The sequence below is a fragment of the Alligator sinensis genome, unplaced genomic scaffold (assembly GCF_000455745.1).
Source record: "Alligator sinensis unplaced genomic scaffold, ASM45574v1 scaffold659_1, whole genome shotgun sequence".
In the NCBI taxonomy this organism is placed as follows: domain Eukaryota; kingdom Metazoa; phylum Chordata; order Crocodylia; family Alligatoridae; genus Alligator; species Alligator sinensis.
This window is the reverse complement of record NW_005842265.1, coordinates 755,909-766,452: the sequence shown is the minus strand read 5'-3', so window position 1 is coordinate 766,452 and position 10,544 is coordinate 755,909. Positions and strand designations below refer to the sequence as shown.

At 41.5% G+C, this 10,544-nt stretch overlaps 1 protein-coding gene across 6 annotated transcripts in view; it reads left to right on the top strand.

Moving 5' to 3' along the window:
• Window positions 1–10,544, top strand: part of TMTC1 (transmembrane and tetratricopeptide repeat containing 1) — a 257,444-nt gene that overhangs the window by 206,923 nt on the left and 39,977 nt on the right. For all 6 annotated transcript variants that reach the window (XM_025209059.1, XM_025209058.1, XM_006027760.3 and 3 more), the window contains one exon: window positions 6,120–6,263. In XM_025209059.1, coding sequence (XP_025064844.1) covers window positions 6,120–6,263 — 144 coding nt within the window. The remainder of the gene's footprint in view (window positions 1–6,119; window positions 6,264–10,544) is intronic.

Here is a 10,544-nt window from a genome sequence, read left to right as displayed (position 1 = left end):
GGGGGGGGTTGTGGTGAGGTGGGGCGAATGCCTGCTGGTGCTGGGGAATGGTGTATAGGCACAAGGGCTGCAGCAGGGGGGTCCTTTGGGGTTAGCAGGGAGCTGCATGGCCAGCTGGGCTGGTGGCACTAGGGTTACCCATGCTCACAGGGTGGAGCACCTGGGAGATGTTGCCGGGGAGGGGTGGGGGGGCATAGTCAGGCTGCCTGGCATGGTGAGGAGCCCCAGCCTGGGCCAGCGGGTGCTGCAGGTGTTCCCTCCTCCCTCCAGCCCACGCAAGAGCCGGAGCTATCATAGCTGCCGCACACATGAGCCGGAGCCACCGCAGCCGCCAAATTCTGGCCCAGTCAGGATGGCAGCAGGGCTGGGGGGAGCAAGGGGAACTGTGGGTTGGGACTGAGGGGCACCCGGCGGGGCTGTGGGTGGGGAGTGAGGGGCATGGGGCGGGGGGGCTGTGGGCCAGGAGTGTGAGGCAGCAGCAGGGGCAGGGGCTGCAGGTTGGGAGTGAGGGGCATGGCAAGGCCAGGGGGGCTGTGGGTTGGGAGTGAGGTGTTCTCCCGACAGGTATCCTCTTTTTTGGATCTGGAAATATGGTAAACCTAGTCCTGGTCAGAGCTACAGCTAAGAGGCACTTCACAATTAGCTGTTGCCTGGACCTACTAACCATAGCTTCCAGCTGCCTCCGTATGAGGACCTTGTTTGAACATGAAATTGTTTTGGTGTTGTTTCCAAAGCCCTACTCCTATACCTTATGGAGGCTGCTGGAAGCTATGTAGGCCACCTGTGCTCTAGTGCAGCCCTTTAACCTAGTCATGTTTCTTTTGCTTTCTGTCCTTTCAGGCTTATAGCCTGGGGGATAGGGGGTAGAAAATGCATTTTTCACATGTGTGATTTTTTTTTTTTTTAATTCAGCTGCTGGAAATTGAGGCATGAGTTAGAAGCAGGGAAATAGGGTAAAGCATTTTCTGCTTCTGCAAAGGGTGGGGAGAACAGACAGTAACACTGCAGTGCTGCATCTGGAGCTCCCTAGCTGCTGGCTTTCCATCCCCCAACAGAAGACTTCTGCTGCAGAAGCTGCTACTCTGGTACTTACTGCCATTTACCAGTATTTTCAAGGAAAGATCTTTTTTCCTTCATTATTCTTTTCAGAAACAAGGGACACAGTTTATTCAGGGGTAGGTTATATGTGAGAAAATACGAGTATAAAAACTGTAAGAGGGCGGGGATACACAGTTGTCCTAGATCCCCTTTCCCCCTTTAAGACCTTTAGCACCAGATCAAAACACCTTTAAAGGCGGTGTCATGAACAGGGCTTGTCAGTTGTTCAAGTGGCTTCACAGTATTTGAGGTAAAAGTACTAAAATTCTTAGTGGATTATAGATTGTATCCATGACAACAAGTTCCCTCTCCCCTTCACTTTGGCAACTTTTTCTTACTGCAATAAAAATAGACACATCAAATATAACCCATTATTTATTAGTACTCCTGAGTTATAGGTACATTGAATGATCACTGGCATTTAATAATTGAAAATTCATTTGTGTTTTATACTCATAGCGCTTTTTATGAAACTGGAAATCCCTAGTCTGTGCCTGTCATTGAGGGATTTTAATTTTTCACAATATTAAAGGGAATGATCCTAGCAGGAAAAAGAAAAACCTGTGGATAATTACTAACAGGAGTCTTGTGCATTGGATACCTGTAATAGTTAAAGGCAAGGCTGCTTAGGTTTATTCTGACAATTGAGGCAGCAGCATCAGAGGAGTCATCTGAATTATTCATTTTGCCACAGAAAAATGTCTCACTTGTCTTTTCTTCAGAAATCAAAGTCCAACCTGATTTAAAGTGTACTTTTAAGGGTTTTTTTAAAGTGAATTGTGCTATTTCAGGACTTTTGCTATAATTACCAGTGAAAGTGTATTCTTAAAGAAAATTCCTACCATTCCTAAAAGAAGGGAAAAAATTGATTCGTCACATGTACTGCTTGTTGTAAGGAGTTTAATGAAATTCAGCTTTCTTTCATAAATAATGCAGCACTTGCATTTGATTAGGTGAAGCCTAGAGGAAGTTCTACCTAATCAGTTATATAGGAAGAGGGTTAATACCTGCAGACTATGACTATTACCAGTAGCAATAGTACTGCAAATATGTGCGTGTGTTTGTGTGTATGTATCTATGTGTGTGTATCTGCAGATGAAAAGCTGTTTCATAAAAGAAATTATAGAAGACCTCAAAGTGTCACAGCTATTTATATAACAAAAACTTTGTTCTAGACGTGCTTTTGTTGTTACATATAAAGTATTATAGTTACATTTAAAGTAACATATAAAGGCCCAAGCTAAAATTTGAAACCCTAATGTCCTTAGCAGTGTACATTGGAAAGAGTCCCCCTTCCTGTCTTGAAGCGCCTACATTCAAAATAGGCAAAACAGACATGGGATAGTAACTTTTCATAAGTCATCTTTTCAGACAAAAGAACAGCTGCAAAATATGCTCATTTCTGAGTTTGTTCTTTTAAAAATGAAAAAAAAAGCAATTCTGCGCATGCCAATGCTGTAACTGCAAATATTGCAGAAATATTTTAGAGTCCTGTAATAATTTTAGCTTTAATTAGTAATTCATATGCAAACTTCATGGTGTTCAGGAAATCTAGACTCAGGGCTACATTCTTCCTGCTCTAGTTATCCTCAGGATGTTGGTTCTGACACCAAGGGAAGACCATGCACAGAAGGCAGAATCAGAGCCATTAGTCACCTAGGGTCTGCCTTTGTTCCCTCCCATCTCTCAGTCCACTGTGCATCACTGAACTCCATTCAGTGGCACTACCTGCAGAAGAGGGTAGTATTCAATCTAAGTCAGAAGATTAGGTGGCAGAATTGGGCCTGTATTTAAGAAACTATTAAACACCATGTCATCTTGCTAAGCTTGTGTGGTTTATCTGAGATCTCCTCTGCTAATAATGGTTTGAATGTGTGTGACAGCTGTTGTTTTCCCTTGGGGGGTAAAATTGCTGATGTCTCTAACAATATGTCCTCATATTTATGGCCAGATCCTAGCTGGTGTAAGTTGGCAGGGCTCCACAGACTTCAATAGAACTATGTTGATTTACCTTGGGCTGAAGATCTGGACTTTCGCGTATAATTTTTGTAAAGAGCAACAGGACCATAAGTAAATCTAAGCTCAAGAAGTATAGCAGAGAATAGATGGGAAAGATGTGTCTGCATACTTTAATTTGCTGCAATGGATGGCAGAGGCTGTAATGCAGAGTTCAGCATCTTAGGAATTTAACAATTTAAGGTTGAAACCACTTCTGTTTTAAACTTGTGTTCTTATTTCTTTCAAAATTGGTCAAGAGATCTCCCTAAAGATGGGCTTAAAATGTTGTGTGAGAACTCCTTGACCAGAGGAGAATTTACTTTTGAAAGTGGAGGGAAAAGCACTATTTGGCAGTAAAATGTTTGTGTGTTTCTGACTTTTCCAAGAATAAGCTAAAGTTCTCTTGTGCTCATAACTAAAACAGCTTGCTGTAAGAATTTAAAACCACTTGTTATATATAGAGCTGACTGTCAACTAATTCAGGAACTTGTTTTGAAGCAAGAGGAAATAAAAGCCTTCAAACAGAATACCCAGACCTTGCTCTAGTGAAGTCAGTGGCAGGATTCCAGTGCAAATCACTGGAAACAAAACTGAGCTCTGCATTATTTGCTTTAGGCTAGGTTGAGTCTTCATTCCGTGTCTTGAGTTTGGTATGATATATCCCTGCGTTGTTCCTGGAGAGCAGTTCCAAGAAAGCAGTTGTGACTCAGCCCCTTCCCGTCCCATTGTTTCTGGTGGGAGAAACGTCCTCTCGTATGCTACCCAAATCTGGCCAGCTCAGCTCTGCTGGCCAGCATATCTGAGGAAGGGAGAGAAGGCATCACCTCCACCCACCCTTTTCTGCCCCATCCTTCCAGTCACTTTGTAGGGCAGAAAGAGCGGCTCTGAGCAGTTCGCTTTCCTTCCCACAGCCAGAGGAGTACTCCAGGTTCCCCCTGAATGGATTTGTTGGGCTTCCATGCCCAAGTACACCCATAGTAGGACTGGATGCAATTTGGTCCTTAGCATGTAACTCACTATTTTCTGTCAGAAGGTCCATTAGGGAAACATTTAAATATCAACTAAATGACAGGTAAATATTTGTGTTATAGGTGAACATTTCCCCAATGGAATATTAAGGTGTTCAAGACACAGCTTATATATCAACAATCTGTCAAGTAAACTTTTGCACTTGAATGGGTGCAGCAACAGAAGTGTTTATCCATAAAAGACAAGGTGCTTATCTGTACATGAGGGACGTTGACAAAATATTTTACCATCAGTTACAGTGTGTGGCAGCCCCATGTATTCATCCCTTGTCAGTCTGACAAACCAAGTTTTTAGAATGTACCTGGTTCCATGCCTGAAAAATTCAGCAATGAATTACACATCTATTAAATGTTTCTAAGGCAGGGGTTGTGTTGAAGGGATAATGATTTTGAGGCAACGACCTAGAAAATTTACTACAGTTTCTACCAGCAGCAACTCCATCTCCTTCTGGAGTTCTCTTACACCTCCCCAGGTCTTTTTACAAACAGGCTTCCTCCCAAGACTATCCATGGACTAGTGATGGCATAAAACTAGCATGTTCAGTCAGTGATAAAATATTAATGGAAAACAGAAAATGTTAGCCACTGTCCTCCGCACTAGATCAACCACCTTCCCTAGGATTGATGAATATTCCCTACCTAGGATAACTAGGGCAGGGCAAAGGGAATACCCACCCCAGATGCTGATGTGAGAGGGCACCAGAACCTCTCCACCAGGAGTCTTTGCCACTGAAGCTCTGCTGCTCCTGCCCAACCATAGGAGCTGGGCAGAGCAGCACTGCACCAATCTGTGCACCAATCTGTGAGGTCTGATGGTGAGTGGAGTGAGCAGAATGGTGCCAGGAAAGAACTGCCAAGGCCAGGAAACTCTTGTACAGTGTTTTAAACTCAACTTCAGTTCCGGGGCTAGCATCAGAGCATGTCTGAATATGTGTTAGCAAAGTATCCTGCGCAAAGGGGTCTTGAACTTAGCTGGGCCCTCTAAGAGCTACTATAATATATTTACTGCATAACAGCAATAAATGACAGCTTCCTTCTCCCCTTTATCAGGGAACAAAGATGTCAAATCTTACTTTTCCTCACTTTTTCAGGGGGAAAATCCCTTACAAGCTAAAATGTTAATTCAAAAACCAAGTTTTCATTAAGAGCTGAAATGCTTGGGGGACAAATTTCTGTTACATTCAGTTGAATTTGACCCATTACTTCAACATAGAAGGGCTGGATTAGCATTTCATTTTCATAAGGTAGCATGTAAAATGAATGGTAAAAAAATTAACTAGAAGTTAGAGAAAATTCATGTCCGGGGGTGACCAGAAAGGTGTGTTCCTAAACTTTTGGTCATTTTGCTTTGTCCAAATAATAATGTTATGCCATAGCTGATTTGGTCAGTGGGGTAAAAAAAAATCAGCATCTTCTTAAAATGCTGTGTGCGTATTTAAATTGGGATTGTTGCTGATTTTGTGCTTTAACTTTTTATTGCTGAAAACTGAAAATAAATCTGAACTTCAGTATTTTGACTGCCCATTAAAAAGCCATAGATTTAAAATCAAAACTGTATTTTCCTCATTTTTCTGGCTGAAAGCTTTTTTTTAAAGCATTTAAAATGAAAAATTATGCCCATTCTATCTTTTGTGGGGAGGACAGAATCTGTGATTGCTTCTATAGTTGATAAACACTCTCCCTTACCCCAACAACCCAAGGAAGCTATATGAGTAGATCTGATTTGGAGTCTTCCTTGGCAAATAATGATATTTCTCTCATTCCCCTACTTTAAAATTACTATTCAATACATTCAGAGATTCCTCAGTCTTCCTCCTCACTCATCAGAAGCTGGTGCAGGTGAATAGAAAGGCACTGACATCATTCTGGTAGGTTTATTTTCAGTTGTTGAAAGAAAAATTACTGTGTTGGGATAGTTGGGTGTTTGGAGGAGGGAGCATTCAAGCTGATCGCTTGGTTTCTGCATGACCACGGTTGAAATTTGTGTTTTCCCAGACTGTACCCTCGTCATGCAAGTGCCCTGAATAATCTTGGGACGTTGACCAAAGACTTGGTGGAGGCCAAGGAGTATTACAGAAGGGCTCTTCAGTTAAACCCACAACATAATCGAGCTCTCTTCAATCTTGGAAACCTGATCAAGTAAGTTTAACATTGAAGTCAAATGGCTTTGAGAAAATGAATTTTCCTTTGCTTCACCCACTAAACAATTACAGTAGCAGATTGCCTGCCTCATGGTAACATGAGAGCGGTGTTAAGTTCTTGCTAGTGGACAAGATTTGTTCAGGGCGTATGTGGCTCCTATGTGCTATTTTTATTTTATGCTAGAGATGAATGTTTCTTTCCACAAGCAACATCAGCTTGATGAGACTTGCCAGGATCAGGGATGAAGAAAGAGTTGGTAATACTAGGCCAGATCCTCAGTCCTCCTAAGGCAGCTTTGCACACAGGGGCTGAGACACCAACGTATCCTTTCATGGAAAAACTTCATTTGTTCATGTCACAGAGCCACAGCAAGGGCCTTATGTGCCTTCCAGCCACCACCTGTCCCTGTGGTCAGCAGAAGGGACATGTCTGGTGAAAATAGACTTGGTTGAGACCTCCAGACAGACCTGTGACCCTTGGTTGTTAGACCAGCTCATTTAGGGTACTGGCAATCAATGCAACTTAAGAACACCCTATGCCTGCTTTAAATTGGGAACTGGTGGGGCTCAAAATTGAGAGAGCAAAGTTGGCTTGCTTCTCTGCCACTGATTTGCATACCAAGCAGTGAAGTCATGACATTTTATGATGGGTGAGGGCAGGAGCAGCATTAACCCCTTGACTGTTGGCTGTAGTGGCACAGTAGCTCTGAGACATGTGGCAAGAAGCCCCATGGCCTGGATCTGGAGGTGAGAGTCATGTGGCCAGGCAAGTGTGAGCTGGATGACCACCTGCATGGACTGGATTCAGCTGATAGCCTCCATTAGATTACAGGCTGAAAAGAAAGGGAACCAGAGTCCTGCAAATTAATTTGGCCAACCTTTTCTGAAGCCTTTTAAACCATCTACAGATGAAATTTTTGCCAGCATAATAATGAGAAGTGTGGTTTTTTTCCGTAATTATATGAACCAGAAACAGCATCAGGATTTCCACAGTTGTTTAGGACCTAAATCTTACATACTGTTAGTTTGGTACCATCCAACAGTCTCTGAGATGGAAGACTGCATTGGCCAATGTGCTAAGAAAGCAGGTGGAAAGTTTTTTTTAAACCAGTGTGGTGCATGTCACCTTTTAACCAAGGTGACATTGTGTGCATCCCGTTAAATTGATTGTTTTATTCCATCATTCTTTGTAATGCCATACCACACTATGTCAAAGGAGTGGAACACAGTATGTCAGCTAAAACTTATAAAATAATGCATTCATCCAGAGGCAAGCTATGATGGGTTGGCTTCCATTTACAGTGGGGCAAGAGCATGCACATATACAGTTGCTGCAGAGCAGCTGACATGAAGTAAATCCCTGCCCCCTTTTATCTTGCAGCCACTTGCTCGTGTGCCCCTGCCATGCATCAGCACCTCATTTTTTAAAATTCCTCAAGGCAGAGACTTTAAAAGCAACCTAGTGGATTCAGACACACAAGTTCCATCCACCGCAATGGAAACTGGGTGTAGGGAGGGAGAGGGACAGGGTCTGTGGGCCCATTGGCCTAATCTGACCCATGGACCAGCCCCACGTCACTTATCCAGCCTGTAGGACTAGATGAGTTTGACACCCTGCTCTACATAAATGTTTTCTCTGGTGTTTTAGCATTGTTTTTCAAACCTGATTGTTGGTACCCTTGATGTTCCATTGCGAGGCTTCTCAGAGATCATCAGTTGAGCCACATTACAAAGTTGTTTAGTAAGATATGCAAATGGGGACTAGGAGGAGTTTCCAAACTGTTCAACTGTATTCTACCACATGGTTTCCATTGTAAATTATCACTTTATAAAAATCAACCCCACATTTTCAGGTTCAGTTTTAGGAAAAGCAGCTTTTTCCCCAATTATAAGTTGATAGCTAAAGACCTTGAATGGCCATTGACAGTACAAAATCCCTTAGGAGAACTGAATAACAAAGGACAGGGCTCAAAGAGTTAAATTCACTAAAAATACTAAAAATGAAACCTACAATAAAACAAATTTTGAGTTGGTATTTGTACTGCATGTGCAAAAATCCCAGAAGTACAGAAGTCAAGTCTGTAGGGGCCCCGATTTATAGACCAACCCCATGTTTAAGTAAAATGTGATCTTTATGGTTTATTTGGAGGTGGAAAAAAGGATAAACTTACGATCAGAACAAGACAGTATTTGGAACAGGGACTGGTTCTGACTGTGTATATGGCAACTAACATGATGGATCTTTCAGATGCTAATGTAAGATAAAAAAGCTGAAAGTATGCAGAGTTATGTAGGTAAATATTACTTTCTTACTAAATTAAAACAATTTGAAAAGTGTTCTGAGTGAGTCAAATTCATGTCTGGGTTATTCAGTTGACTGCAGCATGGTTACAATGCAGTCAAGTGAGCACGTTGTTGATATGTACTTAATGCCTAAGGAACTTAATTTAATAAAATATGAGAGTGAGTAGAATGAGGGAAAGCTGTAACACAACAAATCAGTAACTAGAATTAGGATTTAGAAAGGGCAGTGCAAAAAAATTTCACGGAAAATCATACTTTCAATAAAAAATCCAAGGTTTTGAGCAGCCCAAATGATAGCTCATTTTAATAATTGGTTCCAAATAAAATATGATTCAGACCCTCTTTAACATGTTCTTTGGACAGTGACTTAATTATTGTCTCTGGCTTATCCATGGGAATCAACTGCTTATTAGACTGAAAGATGTCTCAGCTCATTCTAGCAAGATGTGCTAGAACTGTATTTAGGAAAGGGGAGACAATGTATAGGAAAGATTTCCATCCAGTAACCCCTACAAGGGAAGCAAATGAGGGCATTGGTAAAGGATATAATGGTAGCAGGTCATATTTATTGCAGTTAATTGCAGTCCTGGGTGAGTTCCTCAAGGATTGCTTTGGGGATTGATATAGATTAATATTTTCAGTAATGACCCAGGCACAAGAAGTGGAAGCGTACTGATGAAATATGATGACATGTGGGTAGGAGGCATTGTCAATACAGACGACTGGGATATGGCGCACAACTGGATCTTGAAGACTGGCATAATGAAAAGAGGTTGTGATGAAATACATGCAAAAGGCAGGGTAGAGGTGCACCTTATAGATTAATTAAATCAGTCTGTTGTACACAACAGTTTGTGTCATCAGATTCTGTGAAGGGTCATTTGGGGCTAATTAACAAAGACTTTTTTTTTTTTTTTTTTCTTGTAAGCCAGGTCTCTATCAGCTGGAAAAAAGATTGGAGGAGAAGGACTAGTGCTTATCAGCTGCACACAGGGCATCAATGAGATACAAGTGTAGAAAGTAGTAATGCTGTTTTACAAGGCCCTGGTGAGACATCACTTGGAACAAGGTGTACAGTTCTGGTTGAGAACTGTACACCGATGTTCAAGAAAGAAAGACAAAATCAAAGTGGAGTAGGGTCAAAGAAGGGGCTGCTAAGATGAAATGGAAAACCTATCATGGGGAGATGGAAAACCTATCTTATATGAGGAGACTAGAAGAGCTTGGCTTATTTAACCTAGCAGAGAGCAGGCTGAGAAGGGATATGATTGTTCTCTAAAACACCTTGGAAAGGTTAATAACCAGGGGGATAGAGGAGCTAATTAAACTAAAGGACAGTGTTGGTAGACAAAACAAATGAGTACAAACTGTCATGGAAGAAATTTAGGCAGAAAAATTAGAAAAATGTTCCTAACGCTTAGAGCAGTGAGGTTCTGGAATGACCTTACTATTTGATTATCAGTGCCAGAAAAACATTAAAAAAATTAAAAAGGGAACTTGCTAAGTTTTTTAAAGGAATTATATACTAAGTTGCCTTCCATAGCGAGGAGCCAGACTCAGGAACCTAGGAGCTCCTTTCTAGTCCTGTGTTCCTAACTACTGCATTTTGATTCCAGTAATGATTACAGATATTGACATGAACATAAAGACACACCACCAGATATTCTGTATCCTGTTAGCTGGTGTAGACATTTAAACTTGTGCAAAGCTGGAATAAAGCTTTGCTTCTGAAGTGAGTGAAAAACATGACTGGATAGCAAATGACAAAACAGGTTACAAAGCAATATAAGTCAGACCTGTAACACTTGCATCCCGTCCATAAATAGGATTACCTACACAAAGGTGCATGATAAATTGGTTCTCTGTGGAGTATTCAGAATTCCCTAAATTGAAGCAAACTTGTTTTGGGGAAAGTTGGTTGTGCTTGTCATTAAATTTAACCCATGCTGGAATTTTGAGAAAAGAAAACTCAAGC